Source organism: Bos indicus x Bos taurus, chromosome 4 (genome assembly GCF_003369695.1).
Source record: "Bos indicus x Bos taurus breed Angus x Brahman F1 hybrid chromosome 4, Bos_hybrid_MaternalHap_v2.0, whole genome shotgun sequence".
NCBI classification, from domain to species: domain Eukaryota; kingdom Metazoa; phylum Chordata; class Mammalia; order Artiodactyla; family Bovidae; genus Bos; species Bos indicus x Bos taurus.
The window spans coordinates 57804372-57823473 of NC_040079.1; the positions used below are offsets into that span (position 1 = coordinate 57804372).

The 19102-nt window shown below is 35.9% G+C and overlaps 1 protein-coding gene across 1 annotated transcript in view; it reads right to left on the reverse strand.

The window, feature by feature from the left end:
* The window catches only part of DPY19L2 (dpy-19 like 2), a 92978-nt gene that overhangs the window by 50152 nt on the left and 23724 nt on the right, over window positions 1-19102 (reverse strand). The window contains exons 6-9 of the mRNA XM_027539512.1: window positions 16669-16762; window positions 13307-13364; window positions 11107-11198; window positions 5837-5936 (exon numbers count right to left, since the gene is read on the reverse strand). Of these exons, the coding sequence (XP_027395313.1) occupies window positions 5837-5936; window positions 11107-11198; window positions 13307-13364; window positions 16669-16762 (344 nt within the window). The remainder of the gene's footprint in view (window positions 1-5836; window positions 5937-11106; window positions 11199-13306; window positions 13365-16668; window positions 16763-19102) is intronic.

Consider the following 19102-nt stretch of genomic DNA (forward strand, 5'->3'; position numbering starts at 1 on the left):
GGCTCAATTCCAGAAAAATAAATGACCCAATCAAAAAATGGGCCAAAGAACTACATAGACATTTCTCCAAAGAAGACATACAGATGGCTAACAAACACATGAAAAGATGCTCAACATCACTCATTATCAGAGAAATGCAAATCAAAACCACTATGAGGTACCATTTCACGCCAGCCAGAATGGCTGCGATCCAAAAGTCTACAAGCAATAAATGCTGGAGAGGATGTGGAGAAAAGGGAACCCTCTTACACTGTTGGTGGGAATGCAAACTAGTACAGCCACTATGGAGAACAGTGTGGAGATTCCTTAAAAAACTGGAAATAGAACTGCCTTATGATCCAGCAATCCCACTTCTGGGCATACACACTGAGGAAACCAGAAGGGAAAGAGACACGTGTACCCCCAATGTTCATCGCAGCACTGTTTATAATAGCCAGGACATGGAAGCAACCTAGATGTCCATCAGCAGATGAATGGATAAGAAAGCTGTGGTACATATACACAATGGAGTATTACTCAGCCATTAAAAAGAATACATTTGAATCAGTTCTGATGAGGTGGATGAAACTGGAGCCTATTATACAGAGTGAAGTAAGCCAGAAAGAAAAACACCAATACAGTATACTAACGCATATATATATGGAATTTAGAAAGATGGTAACAATAACCCTGTGTACGAGACAGCAAAAGAGACACTGATGTATAGAACAGTCTTATGGACTCTGTGGGAGAAGGAGAGGGTGGGAAGATTTGGGAGAATGGCATTGAAACATGTATAATATCATGTATGAAACGAGTCGCCAGTCCAGGTTTGATGCACGATACTGGATGCTTGGGGCTGGTGCACTGGGACGACCCAGAGGGATGGTATGGGGAGGGAGGAGGGAGGAGGGTTCAGGATGGGGAACACATGTATACCTGTGGCGGATTCATTTCGATATTTGGCAAAACCAATACAATATTGTAAAGTTTAAAAAAAAAAAAAAAGAATTCCAAAGAAATTTTTATTTCAAGAAGTACCAGTTGGAGATGGTTGATGACTTCCAAATAACAACCAATTTACCTGAATATAGTTTCCGTGAATTTTGCTTACAACTTAATTGCTTGGAGCTTAAAGTACAGTTTTCTGGAAACGAGGCTATAAATTCAAATCTATTCAATGGATACCAGAGGACCAATGCTATCTTCACCCTAAAGAAACTTACTTGCTGGTGGTGTGGGGAAAAGGCAAGGACACAAATGTCTCAGCAAACCTCTTTTCAACACATTATCAAGTGCCTCATGGAGCAAGCTCAAGAAAGGCCACAGAACCTCAGAGTCACAGAATGCATAAATTGTTACAGGTTTATTCTATTGATCAACTACCCAGAACTCTATGATTTACCTGATAAAGAATTCAAAATTATTTTTGTGGAAACTCAATGAGCTACAAGAAAACACAGAAACACAATTCAATGAAATTAGGAAAACAGTATATGAACAACATGAGAAGATTAACAAAGAGATAAAAATTATTTTTAAAAGAACCAAACAAATTCTGGAACTGAAGAATTCAATCAATGAAATGAAAAATGCAACAGAGTATCAACATCAGAAGAGACCAAACAGCAGACAAAACAGTGAGTTAGATAGGAACTCCTGAAATACTCTATCAGAGGAGAACAAAGAAAAAAACAATGAAAAAACAGTGAAGAAAGCCTACCTGATCTATATGAAAACATCAAATGATCAAACATCAGAATCACTGGAGTTTTATGAGAAGAGAAAGAGAAGAGGTAGAAAGTTTATTTAAAGAAATAACAGTTGAGAACTTCCAAACCTACAAAGAAATCTGGACATTCAAGTTCACAAAGCTAATAAATCACCCGATCACTATGACTCAAAAAGACCTTCCCTAAAGCACACCATGATGAAACTGTCAAAAATCAGAGACAGAGAGAACCCCAAAAGCAGAAAGAGAAAAAAAGAAGTTGCCATTACACTATCAACTATAGAAATCAAAACAGTACAGTTCAGGAATAAATAATATACATACCAGTGGAACAGACTGAGTGGCCAGAAATAAACCCATGTATATACAGTCAACTAATATTTGACACAGAAACCAAGAATACTTAGGGGGAAAGATAATGTCTTAAATAAATGGTGGCGAGAAAACTGGATATTCTCATAAAATTGGACTTCTATCCACATCATTCACAAAAAATAATTAAAATGAATTTTAAAGACTTAAATATAAAACCAGATGCCACAAAACTTTTAGAAGAAAACCTGGGGAATAAGCTCCCTGACCTCGGTCTTTTCAATGATCTTTTGGATGGTAACACCAAAAACACAAGCAACAAAAGCAAAAATCAACAAGTGAAACTATATCAAACTAAAAAACCTCATGCACACCAAAAAAAAAAGAAAGAAAAGGCAACCTATGCAATGGGAGAAAATATCTGCAGAGCACATATTAGGTGAAAGATTAATATCCCAAATGCATAAAGAACTCCACAACTCAATAACAAAAAATGATTAAAAATTGGTAGAAGAAAAATGAATATTTTTTGAAAGAAGACATCCAATTGGCCAACAGATACATGAAAAGACACTCAACATCACTGCTGCTGCTGCTGCTAAGTCACTTCAGTCGTGTCCGACTCTGTGCGACCCCATAGACGGCAGCCCACCAGGCTCTGCAGTCCCTGGGATTCTCCGGGCAAGAACACTGGAGTGGGTCGCCATTTCCTTCTCCAATGCATGAAAGAGAAAAGTGAAAGTGAAGTTGCTCAGTTTTTTCCAACTCTTAGCAACCCCATGGACTGCAGCCTACCAAGCTCCTCCACCCATGGGATTTTCCAGGCAAGAGTATTGGAGTGGGGTGCCATTGCCTTCTCCTCTCAACATCACTAACTATCAGGAAATGAAATCAAATCCACAATGAGATATCTGCTCACATGTATTAGAATGGCTATTATCAAGAAGACAAAAGAAAACAAATGTTGGTGAGGATGTGGAGGAAAGGGAACACTTGTGCATGCACTGTTGAGTTCAGTTCATTCACTCAGTCGTGTCTGACTCTTTGTGACCCCATGGACTGCAGCAAGCCAGGATTCCCTGTCCATTACTAAGTCCCAGAGCCTACTCAAACTCATGTCCATCACGTAAGTGATGCCATCCAACCATCCCATCCTCTGTTGTCCCCTTCTCCTCCTGCCTTCAATCTTTCCCAGGATCAAGGTCTTTTCCAATGAGTCGGTTCTTCACATCACGTGGCCAAACTATCGGAGTTTCAGCTTCAGAATCAGTCCTTCCACTGAATATTCAGGACTGATTTCCTTTAGGATTAACTGGTTGTATTGCATGCGCTGTTAGTAGAAATGTAAACTGGTGGAGCCACTATGGAAAACAGTATGGAGTTTCCTCAAAAAATTTAAAATACAACTACCATATGATCCAGCAATCCCACTTCTGGGTACATATTCCAGAGGAAATGAAAACAGAGTATTGAAGAGATCCCTGCACATCTATATTCACAATAGCCAAGGTATGAAAACAAACTAAGTGTCCATCAATAGATGAATGGATACAGAAGAAGTGTATACACACACACACTATGGAATAATACTCAACCATGAGAAAGAAGGAAATCCTGCCATTTGTGACAACACAGATGGACCTTGAGGGCATTATACTAAGTGAGAGAATTCAGATAAAGACTAGGTTGGCCAAAAAGTTTGTTTGGTTTCTGGTAACTTCTCACAGGAAAAAAACCAAACGAACTTTCTGGCCAACTCAACACTTCATATCACCTTATGTGGAATCTAAAAAAGCCAAACTTGTCAAAACAGAGAGTAGAATGTTGATTGGGGGCTTGGGGGTAGGGGAATGAGAGAGATGTTGGACAAAGCGCATAAATTTGCAACTAGAAGATGATTCGCAGAGTCGGACACAACTGAGCGAGACTGAACTGAGAAGATGAGTAAGTCCTGGAGATCTAATGTACTGCAGAGTTATTATAGTCAATACTATACTAGATAAGTCACAGTTGCTAAGAGACTAGATCTTAAATGCTCTCACCACAAAAATGAAATAATAATTTTGTGACTTGATAGAGGTGTTAACTAACACTATGATACTAATCAGGTGATAATCATACTGTAATATAATAATGTATCAAATCAATACACTGTACACTTTAACTTTACAAAATGTTAATAATAGCTCAATAAAAAATTAAAAAAATAAAAGTCTAGTATATCTTTTGAATGGATAAAAAACCATTAAGGCAATATCAAAATTACCCAAAGAACTAAACAGTTTCATCAGCACCACTAAATTAATACACTTGCTTGCAAAATGATGGACATTGGAAATCTATTCTACTATGCTGGCATATGCAAATAATGAAAACCATAGAAATTCCGTGTTATTAATAGTTATAGATCAAATATAAGGAAGTAAGACAGAGTGAAGATTCTAAATATGCTTTAGACATGTGGCATAAACTAAATTGAGATTATAACTTCATTTTTTATAGACAATTCCACATACAAAAGATTCTTGGCAGAACTTCTCACTGCCAATAAAGAATGTCTTTACACATTATCAGTGTTTGTTAGCTAAGGGGAAAGGAGTTCTAACAAAAATTCATAGTAGGAAATTTCATCAAAATTGATCTTTTACTCTGCATCCCTGGTGGCTCAGATGGTAAAGAATCTGACCGCAGTGTGGAAGAACCAGGTTTGATCCCTGGGTCACGAAGATACCCCAGAGTAGGAAATAGCAACCCACTCCAGTATGCTTGGCTGGAGAATTCCATAGACAGAGGATCCTGGTGGGCTATAGTCCATGAGGCCAGAAATAGCTGGCAAGAGACCACCTGATGAGAAGAGCTGACTCATTTGAAAAGACCCTGACGCACGAGATTGAGGGCAGGAGGAGAAGGGGGACCACAGAGGACAAGATGGTTGGATGGCATCACCGACTCAATGGACATGAGTTTGGGTGAACTTCGGGAGTTGGTGATGGACAGAGAGGTCTGGTGTGCTGCGGTCCATGGGGTCCCTAAGAGTTGGACATGACTGAGCGACTGAACTGAACTGAGTGATGAACACTTTCACTTTCTGCTTCCCCAGCTCAGTTTCTTGACATTAATTACTTAGTTGTTTGGGGTAACAGGATATGGTCTCAGTTTACTCCATAATATCAAGATTAAAGCTCTGAGAAATGGTGTCCAGTAAGATTCTGCTCTTCAGACAAAAGAGCCAACATTTAGCTGGATTAGAAGCAGAAATCCCCTAGCATGAATAGTTTAAGTGGCCCTTATCACGTTACGCAGCTTGGCACCTAAAATGATTACTCAGGCAAAAGGAGAATCTACAGGTAGAATTACAGAGATCACTTCGAATACCAATAGGAAAAATTATGAATTAAAATAAGAGCAAAAATCCCATTTTACAGGTTGACCTTTAATATCGGCCTAACCAACATATTAACAGAAGGTAGGATTACGTAATTTTTAAAAAAATCAAACATGTATGTCAACTTTATAATCATTCAATATTTTGAAAATCTATTAGGACACAAATATAATCATATTTAAAATTTCTCCAAAATAAAAAAGAACATTTATAAAAGAATGCATATATGTGTATAACTGAGTCACTCTGCTGTATAGCAGAAATTAGCACAGCATTGTAAATCAACTATACGTCAACAAAAAATTTTTTCGATGGAAACAACCAAGTACATCATTGTAAATCAACTATACGTCAACAAAAAATTTTTTTCGATGGAAACAACCAAGTACATCTTGCATTCAACTTAAATAAGTTTAAAATCATCTTACCTGTGTAAAAAGTATAAACTGAGCAAATTGCCAGGGAAGCATAAAAGCAACATTGGAAAGGCAGAGTGCAATAAAGTGCCTTCTGCTATTGTTCGTGGTCCTTAATGAAGAGAATTGACACCAATAAGTTTTACTATATATAAAAGTAGCCTATCATTGAGCCGAAAGACTGGTTGCAAAATGTTAAAATCTAATGATCCCCTTACCTTTGATGTAAGATAACAAAATACAGTTAACTTTTAAAAACACATTAAAAAGAACAAAATATTTGAATTATAAAAATGCTTATAATAAAACAATCAAAATTAGAGCTTTAAATAAGATATTGTATCTAGTTTATCAGTAAGTATTTTAAACATATAGCACAATAATTACAGTCATTATTTTGTAGTTAACTTTTAATGGAGTATAATCCATAAAAATAATGAATCACACTTCTGTATACCTAAAACTAATACAATAATGTAAAACAACTATATTCAACTAAAATTTATTTTCCTGTAATGATGCATGACATTAGACATTTACTACTCCATCAAGAAGGTCAGAAAATAGAATGTGAACTGACTTTGCATACCTCGAGATATTTATATTATATGAGCAGCAGTAGCTTTCATATACCACCACTTTTAAGTTTTGAAAAATGTTAAGTGCTGGTGAAATTATAAGCTAACGACTAAGAGAGAAATTTAAAGGTCATTTTCAACAATGACTTCAAAGGAATGATTCTGGAATACAGTTAAACTAATGCATATTGAAATTTAAGTTGTCCATTTTTCAATTATGCGATGTATCAGTAACCAATACCTTTTGCCATATAAGACTTTAATATCTTTTAGAATATGAAAAAAAGAAATGCAAACATTTTGTGTAAATTATAAAACTCTGTTATTTTTCTAAAGGTGATACACTGTTATAATATGGTACATAAATTTTCAAAAGTAAAAATTTTAATGATCACACTTTAGTAATATAGCACAAAATACATTAAGTACTCAGTTATGGTTATAAAATAAAAATTACTTTTGGCTAAAGTCCATCCTAAAGGAAATCAGTCCTGAATATTCATTGGAAAGTGATGCTGAAGCTGAAACTCCAATACTTTGACCACCTGATGCAAAGAGCTCACTCATTTGAAAAGACCCTGATGCTGGGAAAGATTGAGGGCAGGAGGAGTAGGGGACGACAGAGGATGAGATGGTTGGATGGCATCACCGACTCAATGGACATGAATTTGAGTAAGCTCTGGGAGCTGGTGATGGACAGGGAGGCTTGGCGAGCTGTAGTCCATGGGGTCACAAAGAGTCGGACACAACTCAGTGACTAAACTGAACTGAACTGAAAGTATGGAGTATAACACGTGCATTCCAGCATACAATTCTAAGTGTTCTAATTCACGTATTTCCTTCCATGAAATATCTGCCTGGCCAGACTAATATCACTTTAAAAAATTTAAATAAATGGAAAATAAATGGATAAAAATTAGATTCCCAAATCCAAATTCAATACAAAAAAAACCTTCCATGTACGTAAGGTAGTCTGCACCTTTTTAGAGGTTGTTACTACCCCAGTTTCCCTTTATATATCTTCTTTAAGTGAACATATAAAGGGCTTTAAATGGCTACAAGACAGTGTGCTAAGTGCTCCATGGTTAAAGAGATAAATGTAGCATGGTCTCTGTTTTTCAGTGGCATTTTACTATATTAAGTGTATATTCAGACATTTGTGTATGTGTGCTGCATTAACAAATTTATGGTTTCCAGAAATAAAGAAGATGCACACACATGATCTTAATATGGGCAAAATCTGAAGGGTACTAATAAGTGATCATTAATAATGATCACTATCCCATTTCTCTGGGAGTTTGGAGGGGATAGTGATCACTATTTCATTCAGTGATAGATCTCAATAACATTCTATGAAACCTATCTATGTGATAAAGTTATTTATAGCATTCTACTATTTATGCTTCTGATGTTGTTGCTCAGACTTTCAAATTTTCTGACATGCTTATAACGTTAATCCCAACCAAAATATATGTCCAGGAAAATAAGATGAGATGAAACCTTGGTTAAACCTATAGAAATATCTGTAGTTCAGAAATATTAATAAACATATGAACATGGATACTCCTTATCTAACTCAACATTTCTCAAATTCATTTGTGCATCAAACACTTATTTCATGCTTCATCAAAACCACAGATTGAAAACAATGAGTCAGAGTACAAGAGGATTGAGGGGAAAAAGTATTAGCTTCTCAAAACCCTTTGAATCTTTCTTGTTGTTCAGTGGCTATGTCATGTTCGACTCTGACCCCATGGATTGCAGCACTCCAGGCCTCCCTGACCCTCACTATCTCCTGGAGTTTGCCCAAGTTCACGTCCACTGAATGAATTGGTGCTGGCACCCACTTCATCCTCTGTCGCCCTCTTCTCCTTTTGCCTTCAATCTTTCCCAGCATCAGGGTCTTTTCCAATGAGTCTGCTCTTTTCACCAGGTGGCCAAAGTACTGGAGCTTCAACTTCAGCATCAGTCCCTCCAATGAGTATTCAGGATTGATTTCCTTTAGGACTGACTGGTTTGATCTCCTTACTATCCAAGGGACTCTTGGGAGTCTTCTCCAATACCACAGTTCAAAAGCATCATATCTTTGGTGCTCTGCCTTCCTTATGGTCCACCTCTCATATCTGTACATGACTATTGGAAAGAACATGGCTTTGACTATATGGACCTTTGTCAGCAAAGTGATGTCTTTGCTTTTTAATACACTGCCTAGATTTGTCATAACTTTCCTTCCAAGAAGCAAGCTTCTTCTAATTTCAAGGCTGCAGTCATCATCTGCAGTGATTTTTAGAGCCCAAGAAGAGGAAAATTTGCCACTGCTTCCACTTTTCCCCCTTCTATTTGTCATAAAGTGATGGGACCAGATGCCATGACCTTGGGTTTTTTTTTTTTTTTTAATGCTGAGTGTTAAGCCAGTTTTTTCACTCTCCTTTCACCCTCATCAAGAGGCTCTTTAGTTCCTCTTCACTTTCTGCCATTGGAGTGGTATCACAGCTTATATGAGGCTGTGAGTATTTCTCCTGGCAATCTTGATTCCAGCTTGTAACTCATCCAGCCCAGCATTTTGCATTATGTACTCTGCACATAAGTTAAATAAGCAGGGTAACAATATGCAGGCTTGTCATACTCCTTTACTAATTTTGAACCAGTCAGTTTTTCCATGTAAGGTTCTAACTGTTGTAGGTTTCTCAAGAGACAAGTAAGATGGTCTGGTATTCCCATATGTTTAAGAATTTTCCACAGTTTGTTTAGACCCACATAATAAAAAGTTTTAGTGTAGTCAGTGAAACAGAAATACATGTTTTTCTGGAATTCCCTTGCTTTCTCCATGATCCAATGAATGTTGGCAACTTGATCTCTGGTTCCTTTGCCTTTTCTAAACCTAGCTTGTACATCTGGAAGTTCTCAATTCATGTACTGCTGAAGCCTACCTTAAAGGATTTTGAGCATAAGCTTACTAGCAGGGAAAGTGAGCACAGTTGTCCGGTAGTTCGAACATTTTTCAACACAGACCTTCTTTGGAATTGGGATGAAGAGTTACCTTTTCCAGTCTGGTGGCCACTACTGGGTTTTCCAAATTTGCTGACATATTGAGTGCAGTAGTTCAACAGCCTTATCTTTTAGGATTTGAAATAGTTCAGGAATTCCATCACCTCCACTGCTTTATTGGTAGTGTCCAACTACTCAGTCATGTCCAACTCTTTGCGACCCCATGAAATTCTCTAGGCCAGAATACTAGAGTGGGTAGCCTTTCCCTTCTCCAGGGGATCTTCCTGACCCAGGAATAGAACTGGGGTCTCCTGCATTGCAGGTGGATTCTTTACCAATTGAGCTATCAGGGAAGCCCCTTATTGGTAGCAATGCTTCCTCAAGCCCACTTGACTTCACACTCCAGGGTGTCTGGCTCTAGGTGAATGACCACAGCTTTATGGGCATCTGGGTCATTAAGACCTTTTTTGTACAGTTCTTTTGTGTATTCTTGCCACCACCTCTTTTTAATCTCTTCTGACTCTGTTAGGTCTTTACCATTTCTGTCCTTTATCGTGCCCATCCTTGGATGAAATGTTCCTTTGATATCTTCAATTGTTTTGACAAGATCTCCAGTCTTTCCCATTCTATTGTTTTCTTCTATTTCTTTGCATTGTTCAATGAAGAAGCCTTCTTGTCTCTCCCTGCTAGTCTCTGGAACTCTGCATTCAGTTGGGTATATCTTTCCCTATCTCCCTTGCTTTCTGCTTCTCTTCTTCCTTCAGCTATTTGTAAAGCCTCCTCAGACTGCCACTTTGCCTTCTTGCATTTCTTTTTCTTTGGGATGGTTTTGGTCACTGTCTCCTGTATGAACCTCCGTCCCATAGTCCTTCAGGCACTCTGTTCAGTAGATCTAATCCCTTGAATCTGTTGTCATCTCCACTGTATAATCATAAGGGATTGGATTTAGGTCATACCTGAATAGCCTAGTAGTTTTGCCACCTTTCTTTAGCTAAAGCCTGAATTTTCCTATAAACAGCTGATGATCTCAGCCACAGTCAGCTCCAGGTCTTGTTTTTGCCGACCGTATAGAACTTCTCGATCTTCAGCTGCAAAGAATACAATCAATCTGATTTTGGTATTGACCATTTAGTGATGTCCATGTATAGAGTCATCTCTTGTGTTGTTGGGAAAGGGTGTTTGCTATCACCAGTACATTCTCTTGGCAGAATTCAGTTAGGCTTTGCCCTGCTTCTTCATTTTGTGCTGCAAGGCCAAACTTGCCTGTTATCCTAGGTATCTCTTGACTTCTTACTTTTGCATCCCAATCCCCTATGATGAAAAGGACATCTTTTATGTTGTTAGTTCCAGAAGGCCTTGTAGGTCTTCATAGAACTGGTCAACTTCAGCTTCTTCAGCATCAGTGGTTGTGACATGGACTCGGATTACTGTGATGCTGAATGGATTACTGTGATACGTGAAACTTTACCAAATATATATGATCACATACATATTGGTTTATTAAAACATAATGTGATTATTTAAAATCTGTAGCCTAAACTATTTTAAGTGGAAAGCAATTTTTTTTACATAGTGATTTTAGATTTTTTTTTAAACTGGACACAATTTTGAATAATATTTAAAAACTGAACCTAAATTTAGTAACTATAACAATAGGTTGAAGTAATTTTGAGAAACTCATAATGTGTCTAGATTTGTTTTACAAATTAAAATTACCTGAGAATCACAGTTAAGATGTACATCTGAAGTACAAGAAACGGATATGAAAAACTTTCCCGGAGAGGTGGTGTCCACATCACCCGAGTGGCCTGAAATCAAAAAATGCTTACTTTACTCTATGTTCCATTGCAATAAACATCATTAATTAATAATCATGGGTAGGTTGGCCTTGGCTGGTCTTAGTAATTTTCGTATTAGGCTTATTTATTTCTGAATACCTGTATAGCTTCTCAGTTTTTGAAGTACTCTTATAGGACATAGTCACTAGGTAGAGAGCCATTAATTACCAAGTCCAGAAACAAGTGAAAGATAGATCAGGTCAAATGTAAGGACACCCAAAGGACAAAGAAGATGATAGGGTTAGGAGCAGTGAGGATTCTGGGAACAACAAGCCAGATCCACATTCCAGCTCTGCAGTGATAACTGTGGCACCCCAGGGCTTTGGGATTTATGCATGCTCAGAAAAAAATTAACAAATGTCACCTAGGGCATTCACAAACACCAAGAGTTTGTACATGACAAGTATAATGAGTACAGACATATTCTATAAATAATTAAGATTGTCTTTGAATTTGTGAAATATACCTTTGGAAGAGTTAACTGCAAACTTCTAAAAACAACAAGGAGTATTTGGGAATCACTGATATGATGTTTAAAATGTAAGTGTTAATTATCAATAAATTTCATACAGTCTTTAAAACTATTTTCAAGACAAATGGGACTGTGATCTCATGGACTGTAGCCAGTCAGGCTCCTCTGTCCATGGAACTCTGCAGGCAAGAATACTGGAGTCGGTAGCCATTCTCTTCTCCAGAAAATCTTCCCAACCCAGGGGTTGAACTGGGGTCTCCAGCGCAGCAGGCAGATTCATTACCATCTGAGCCACCAGGTAAACCCAGATAAATGGATGGGAATAGTACAAAATTTTATATAAAGAATTCTGAAATTCTAGAAAAGAATCTAAACTCTTATAACCTTGCAAGAGTCTTAAAATTCATTGCTCTTCCTACAGGAAACCAAATTGTAAACCTTGGAAGATGAATTACATACAATATGTATAAGAAGATTAAAACATAATGCATACTCAAAAGAAAAGCCTTGTCTTTGCATAAAGACAAGACACATTTTTTTTGTATAACACATTGTTGATTGACAATATATTTAAGTTAATACATTTAAGATATTTATGTATAATTTTATGATTCCCTTCCCAGGTGGTGCTAGTGGGAAACAACCTGCCTGTCAATGCAGGAGATGGGAGATACAGGCTCGATCCTTGAGTCGGAAAGATCCCCTGGAGGAAGGCACGGCAACCTACTCTAGCATTCTTGCCTGGAGAATCCCATGGACAGAGGAGCCTGGCAGACTACAGTCCACAGGGTCACACACAGTCGGACATGACTGAAGCGACTTAGCACACATTAGTCTAACTGATTTTTTAAAAATAACTGCGTATCTACTTTTCCCAACGTAATGGATACAGACTTCTATCCTATACAATCTCTGCCATAAGATATTACATATTTTGATTCCAAAAACTAGCAGTCAAGATTCTTCCACTTTTCACTGCCAAAACCTCAGCATCTAACACAGAACCTGGCACACATTTTATACTTGTTTTGTTGAATAAATCTATCATATTCTAAATAAGTTTTCATGAGTTCTTTTTAGGTGAATCCTGTTTTGGTGGACTGAGTTACTAAGTTAATTTCTGTTTTGAATTCAGCTTGTGTTATTAAAAGGATCATGAAATAATAGAAGTGAGGTTTTAGAGCCAGAGAGAAGGATAAGAGGAAACCTAGCTTCATCATGGAGTCAATGTGGAATCTTGACTTTGTAATTTAACCACTCCAAATTTCAATTTCATATCTTCTACTATGAAGATATCAACCACCTCTCTAAAAAGTCTGATGGAAGTATATGAGATAATGTATATAAGGTGCCTGAACTCAACAAGTATAATATTTCCTTTTTCTACAAAATATATGTAACACATATACATGCTAAAAACCAGGCAAGATATTTTACATCATAAATTCTAATTACTATGTAAAAAATGTGGATCAATATGATTAAAATAACAACTTACAACACAACTTTCTTTAAAATATTGCAAAGTCCTAAGTAAGATACAATTAAATACTACTTTAATATACTGCCCCTTCTATTTCTAAAAATTATTTTCTAGAAAACAAACCTCTCCATGGTTGAAAAAGTAGCATAAAACTGTAATTATACCTCCAAGTTGAGTCCCACTGTAAAAAAAATATATATACAATCAAAATTCATGTAAAATATAGTGACTTTTTCACAAAATTATTTTAGATTTTAAAATGGCACAATACTAAACCATATAAAATAACAATAAAAATTGCAAAAGTACTCATGTAGTTGATGTTTTACTATTGAATGTATAAGGATCCAAAGTATAGATATAAAGTAGTCTGAATCTTACAATTTATTGTATTTAAAATATTTTCTAAGTATAATCTTAGATGTGAACATAAAATATTTTTTAACACAGGACAGCATTTTAAAGTGTATATACTCCATTCTTTGAATATTCTGAGTGGAGGAAAATTTTTGTCATCAAATTGGATATCAGTGACTGAAAGATGAAGAGTCTAACAGTTTCATTTAGCAGTAACTGAACCATCTTCTAAGTCACTTCAGTCGTGTCCGACTCTGTGCGACCCCATAGACGGCAGCCCACCAGGCTCCCCCGTCCCTGGGATTCTCCAGGCAAGAACACTGGAGTGGGTTGCCATTTCCTTCTCCAATGCAGGAAAGTGAAAAGTGAAAGTAAAGTCGCTCAGTCGTGTCCAACCCTCAGCGACCCCATGGACTGCAGCCTAGCAGGCTCCTCCGTCCATGGGATTTTCCAGGCAGGAGTATTGGAGTGGGGTGCCATTGCCTTCTCCGAACCAAACCATCTAAACTACTGCAAATATTCTTTGCTGAGTCCCAACGAACAACATTATAAAACATAAAATTCAGATCAAGGATGCCTGATAATTATCAAAGATGAAGAACCATTTCTTAAGGTTGCCTTTCTTTAAAGTATTGTTCATCATTATACACACAACTTCACACTCTCAAGACAAATACTGGTTTAATGACTGAAAAAAGGAGAAGAATGAGTTCAACAAAACAAGTAGAGGAAAGCCAGTTCGAAGTAATTTACCTTGAAGAGATTTTCACTAAGGGAAATTCAAAGGGCACACTTTGGAGAAGGAATTGAGAGGAAGAAGGTATGAGAAGCAAGAATAAATGCTGCATATAGAAACTAGGAACATGTAGATAAATCTAAAGAAGACTAGACAACATAAAAGAAACAGTGGTGACTACTGTGGAGGGGTACTATAAGTACTAAACTTCTAATTATTATAGTTAGAATAATTATAAGATGCTAGGAACTGTTTTCAAGTACAATGTTCTAAATTTCTTGTATTGATCAAAAAGAAGAGGAAAGATATCAATCAATTTTAGACTTGGTCAAGTTAAATATGCATGTTTAAGTTTTATCTTTAACCACCAAAAGAATAGAAACAGAATACCTGTGTCCCAAGTTAGTGCCCACAGGGGGAGAGTAGCCATGGTTAAGAAATAGAAAATTTCTCCCCAAACCCCTATTTCTTTTGTTCCTCGTATGCCATAGTTTCTAGTCTCCTCACAATTTTGGTGACACTTTTATAGTCAGCATATGTTATATCGATATATCCTTCTTAAAGACTGGAGCTTAATAAAGTATTGATATCCTGGAACTGTGTAACTAATTTAGAGAAGACTGTCACCTCATGGGTAGCTTTCCTAATGAAAAATACTAAGTTTTAAAATGTCTTGGTCTAGTGTAAAATTTTCCAAATTTGATGTTTGGCAAAACTAATACAATTATGTAAAGTTTAAAAATAAAATAAAATTAAAAAAAAAAAATTTTTAAAAAATAAAAATAAAAAAAAATAAAAGAAGAAATTTAGATTATTCTGTCAAGCAAATCCTTAGAGACTTAATCATTAAGCACATATTTCCATGTATGAATAATGAAGGATTTGTGTGTTGAATGCAATTCATGCTTTAAAAGTGAATAGGTGGTGGGATTTTCCTTTTCAATTAAACCTTGTCTCAAACCTAAAAAAAAATAAAATAAAATAAAATCTCTTGGTCTAGTGTAAAATTTTCCAAATTTGAAAAAAGTATAATAAATACAAACTATTGTTTAAAATAGAACATCTTAAAGCCTGTGAGCATAATCTAAAAGCAATTCTTTTCCCTCAAAATACTGATGAGTTTATATATTTTTCTATATAGCATACATATGGAAAAGTGCATTAAGGTTTTCAGATAGTTTACAGAACACTTATAAAGTGAATATTCTTTTAACCACCATATGTCGCTGAAATAGAAAACAGATCACATCCTGACACCTCACATGCCATCCCTTGAGACAGGCACTATCCTGAGTTTTGTAATTATCAACATAACTGCTTCTATATGCATCATACTATCATTTACTTTTAGCTGTATTCAAACTTTATACAAATATAATTTTGCAGTATTTTCAAATCTTGTACCTGCTTTGATTCATTCAACATTATATTTGTAAGATTTTTTTCCACGTTGATGTTTGTACCTATAGCTCATTCATTCTCACTGTTGTATAATATTTCCCTATACTAATAAACTTACAATGTGTACATTTCTCTGTGGAGGGATGTTTAAGTTGTTTTTAGTTTGGAGTTACTACAATGATGTTATGTTATTGTACATACTTTCTGGTGTACATGTAGAAGAGTTTCTTAGGCATATTTACTTCAAACTGGAATTGCTGAATTATAAGGTATATACATCTTCAAATGATTAGATAATGCACTATGTTTTTCCAAAATAGTTGTACTAATTGATATGTCCACCAACCGGGGATAAAAGTTCCTGTTGTCAATTTTCCCAACCCAGGGATTGAACCCAGGTCTCCTCCTTTGCAGGCAGATTCTTTACCATCTGAGCCAGCAGAGAAGCCCTTTGTCAATCTAGTAGATGTGAGATAGTATCTCACTGTGGTTAAAATGAGTATTTTCCTGATAATTAATACGGTGATCAACTTTATATACGTTTGTTGGCAATCTGGAACTCTTCTGGAAGATGTCTTTCCATATTTTTTCCAGTTTTCAATTGGGTGGTCTTATTTTGTCTACCTCCTAGACTATAAATTCCATAAGGACAGGGATTATTTGTTTTTGTATTCCTAGCTCCTATAGAATAGTGCTCTCAGTCACAGCAGGCATCTAATAATAATTGTCAAATTAATGAGTGTAAGTTTGGATACCACATCCATAAGTCTGGATTACCCTACAAGGATAAAAAGGACAACTTTTAATATCTTAAAGACTTTATTTTAGTGACTAGCTCTAGTTTGAGGCTGCATATTTGGCTAAACTTTTGAAAAAAATAAAATCTAAAAGTTTCCATCTGTTAGTCAATTAATCTTGTTAATTATCCTTTTAATTTAATCAACAAATGTCAGAAAGTCCACTGAAATGTCTTTTAATACAGTAATCTTACCTCAGGTAAGCACCATACATGAAGAACAATCCCATCATTATTCCATTTAAAATAAAAATCACACCAACATAAAAGCAAGCAGGGTCTCCCAATCCTTTGAAAAGACACAGATTATTAAGTATTTAATGAGTAAATGACTATATAGCAATTGAGCATAATTATCTCAGTGCTTTGTAATCAAGAGCTCATGAATTAGCTGAAAGCTCTGTGGCTCAGACTGCTGCTCTACTTAATAGTTACATTAGTACTTTCCCCATACATGAGGTATTATTGGTTACATTTGTATTTTTCTCCACCGAAGTATTATCATACTGTAATGATTAGTTGGTGCTTCATTTTATTTAGGTGATGCTCCTATTGTTCAGTGTCTAGAACTGTCTGTAGAGTTACTTGATAAAGCACAAGAGAAAATCCACTACATTAATTTTATCCTGGATGACTAAGATACGGCCCCTGACCTTAAGGCACAGCTTTAGTCTATAGGAGATAAACTGATCCATTACTATGTATAGCCAGGACCATAATACTTAGTACATTCCATGTATAAACACCATGTACATATGGGATATATTGACATAGACATAATCCACTAGGTGCTTTTCCACTATCATCTCACATAATACTCAGAAAAAATCTTTGAAATCACCTGGTGTGAAAATAATGTTTTTCAGTGGTTGAGAAAACAACACAGAAAACTTAACCTGCCAAAAGTTATTTAGGTAACTGGTGGAGCCAGGATTTGAGGGCTAGCCTTTCTGATTTCTTCTACTTCTCTGATCATTCCTTTTTAGTCTGTCCTAATAATTCCTCTTCCTATACACACTCTCCTTCAACGTTGGACTACTTTAGGATCTGTCATATGCCCTCTTCTTTTCTAAGTCTGCATGTTCTCCTTAAGGAAATTCTTTCACTTCTGTGGTTCCAATTACCATCTACATACAGATGATGCCAAGTCTACATTCAAATGAGAACTGTCTTATTCCTGTATGTATGTACATAGGTAGCCACTTGACATCTCTACTTTGGAATCTCTCAGATACTTCAAATTAATGAATTAATTCAAACCTGCTATTTTTATAATGTTTCTTACTATTTTGAATGGAAGGATTCAATTACTTAAGCCAGAAATCCAACAATATTACATAAATCCAGCCTCTTTCCCATCAATCATCAAATCCTTTCATTTCTGCTTTCTCCTCTCTCTAAAATCCATTCATTTTCCAGTTATCTTTCCTGCAATCACTTGCTGAGAGCAAAATAGTTTCCTACCTGGACTCACTGAATTCACTTTTGTCCTTTACTAATTACCTTTTCCATGTAATTGCCAAAATCATGTTTTAAAAATAAAAATCTGTCAAAATTCTTATAATATCCTTAGCCAGCAAATGGTTCTGTTATCTGACTCTTGTTTACATTCCAAACATCATTTCACACCATGTTTTCTTCTCTAACTGCTCAAGAAAGTCTAGCTTTCTTTCAATTCTCTCTTGCTTCAGAACTTTGGAATATGCTGGTCCCTATTCTCCAAACACTTCTCTTATCCTCAGCAATTTTATTTCCTTGTTTGTAATATCCACCACAGTTGTACCTGCTAACATCCCTCTTAAGCTGTAAAATCTATGCTGGTAAGGCCCCATGTTTACCAGGTTTATCTTAGGGTCCCAAGTGCCAATACTAACCTATCACTAGGTGGCAACTTAATAAATACCATATATACATATATAAGGTGATTTTTTCCCATCCCTCGAAAAGGTTCTACCTTCCATGCTGGCCGAATCTCTCATTTTATGAGACATTCTCTCAATTCCCTTGAACAAAAAAGTTTAAATGTCCTCAAATATCCTCTACCACCACTGTTTTAGATATTATAAAGACCATCTGAGGGAATCAGTAAAAATGTAAGGGAAACATGAAAATACAGATTTAGGATATATTCTGAGAACAGAATGTGATTGCACACAAGTTAATAGAAAAAAATATATATATAAAACAATGTTGTAGGGAATATGAAAAAGAAAAAAACAACTATGTAAGTGTTATGCAAGTAGATACATGTGATTGCAAATAAAAGTTTCAAGGTACAGCATCATACTTCATACAACATTATACATATAGATAGTAATAGTGCTAAATCACAAATATCTTAAATAGCAATGACAATTACAGATTCTGTAAAACTGTTAAATGATTCTAAAAGTGGTTCTCTGACAGAAATACTAATGTAGAAGATGTATATGAAGAACTATTCGTGGACTGTGAGAGCACAAAAAAGTAGAACTTCTAAAGTAATCTATTATTATATATGTCTTATTTTTAAATATTTATGCATGACTAAATTTTTACATTAACTTTATTAACTATTACAGATAGAACTGTGACTATTTGATCTACATCCCCCAAATTTACATATTCAAGCCACCTCAGAACCTTTTCT